Source organism: Volvox carteri (assembly GCF_000143455.1).
Source record: "Volvox carteri f. nagariensis unplaced genomic scaffold VOLCAscaffold_36, whole genome shotgun sequence".
Lineage (NCBI taxonomy): Eukaryota > Viridiplantae > Chlorophyta > Chlorophyceae > Chlamydomonadales > Volvocaceae > Volvox > Volvox carteri.
The window spans coordinates 1,216,242-1,217,078 of NW_003307579.1; the positions used below are offsets into that span (position 1 = coordinate 1,216,242).

At 61.0% G+C, this 837-nt stretch overlaps 1 protein-coding gene across 1 annotated transcript in view; it reads right to left on the reverse strand.

Moving 5' to 3' along the window:
- The window catches only part of VOLCADRAFT_105996 (uncharacterized protein), a gene marked incomplete at its 5' end in the record, with an annotated part of 3,534 nt that extends 2,756 nt beyond the window's left edge, over window positions 1–778 (reverse strand). The window contains one exon of the mRNA XM_002953520.1: window positions 86–778. Within this exon, the coding sequence (XP_002953566.1) occupies window positions 86–778 (693 nt within the window). The remainder of the gene's footprint in view (window positions 1–85) is intronic.
- Between the last annotated feature and the right edge of the window lie 59 nt (window positions 779–837).

Below are 837 nucleotides of genomic sequence, written 5' to 3' on the forward strand. Positions count from 1 at the left end.
GGGATCGGTGACTGAACGAGCCGGTCCTCTGCTGCAGCTGGTGGCCTTGCTGTGTCGCCTTAACCCTGCGCAGCAGTGGACCCACGTCCTCCACGGGGGAACTGGGGACACGGACATAGTTACCAAGCGCCAGCAGCCTCTCTGTCAAGCCCACTGGGCAGGCCACGCCCCCCACGCGCGCGATCCGGATGGTCTGCCCTTTGCCCTCCTGGTCCGTTTTGGACCTAGGCAGTGTGATGGCCATGTGAGTGTCGTGCAGGGTGAGCAGGTCAGACTTGACGGAGATGTGGGCTAGGTCGTTGAACCTTAGGAAACCCGCGAACATAACCGATATGGCCGCTACCATCATCAGGTCTGGCAGTGAGGCATCCGGCCCAGCGAAGTGAGCGGCCAACATGCGGACATGCTCTGGTTGCATGCTTTCCCTGTGCAGCTTCTTCCCTTGCAGTGTGCACCTGCCCAGGTCCCGAACGAGGTTGCATGCTGGGTGCTCCGTTGGTGAGGGGCGGCCCGCGAGAAAGAAATGGCAGGCAATAGCAGCGCTCGCTCCCGCGACGCGACCCGGACCTACTTCATCCGCTTGCACGGTTTGGTAGACGTGCATCAGGTACATGGCCACTATCTCTGGCCTGATGTCGTAAATGTCGCTCGCCCGAATGTGTAGTAGCTCTGCCCAATCTAGGAACTCCTGCCATGGCTCTTTGTACTGNGCGACTGTGCTGCTAGCTCGCGCCTTGTGCGCCTGGCTTGCCAACGCCAGAGCTAGATCGCCGATCATGGGGTTAGCGTCCAAGGGCACCTGGCCAAGCAGTGTCTGCGCGCGTGCCCTTATTCCTG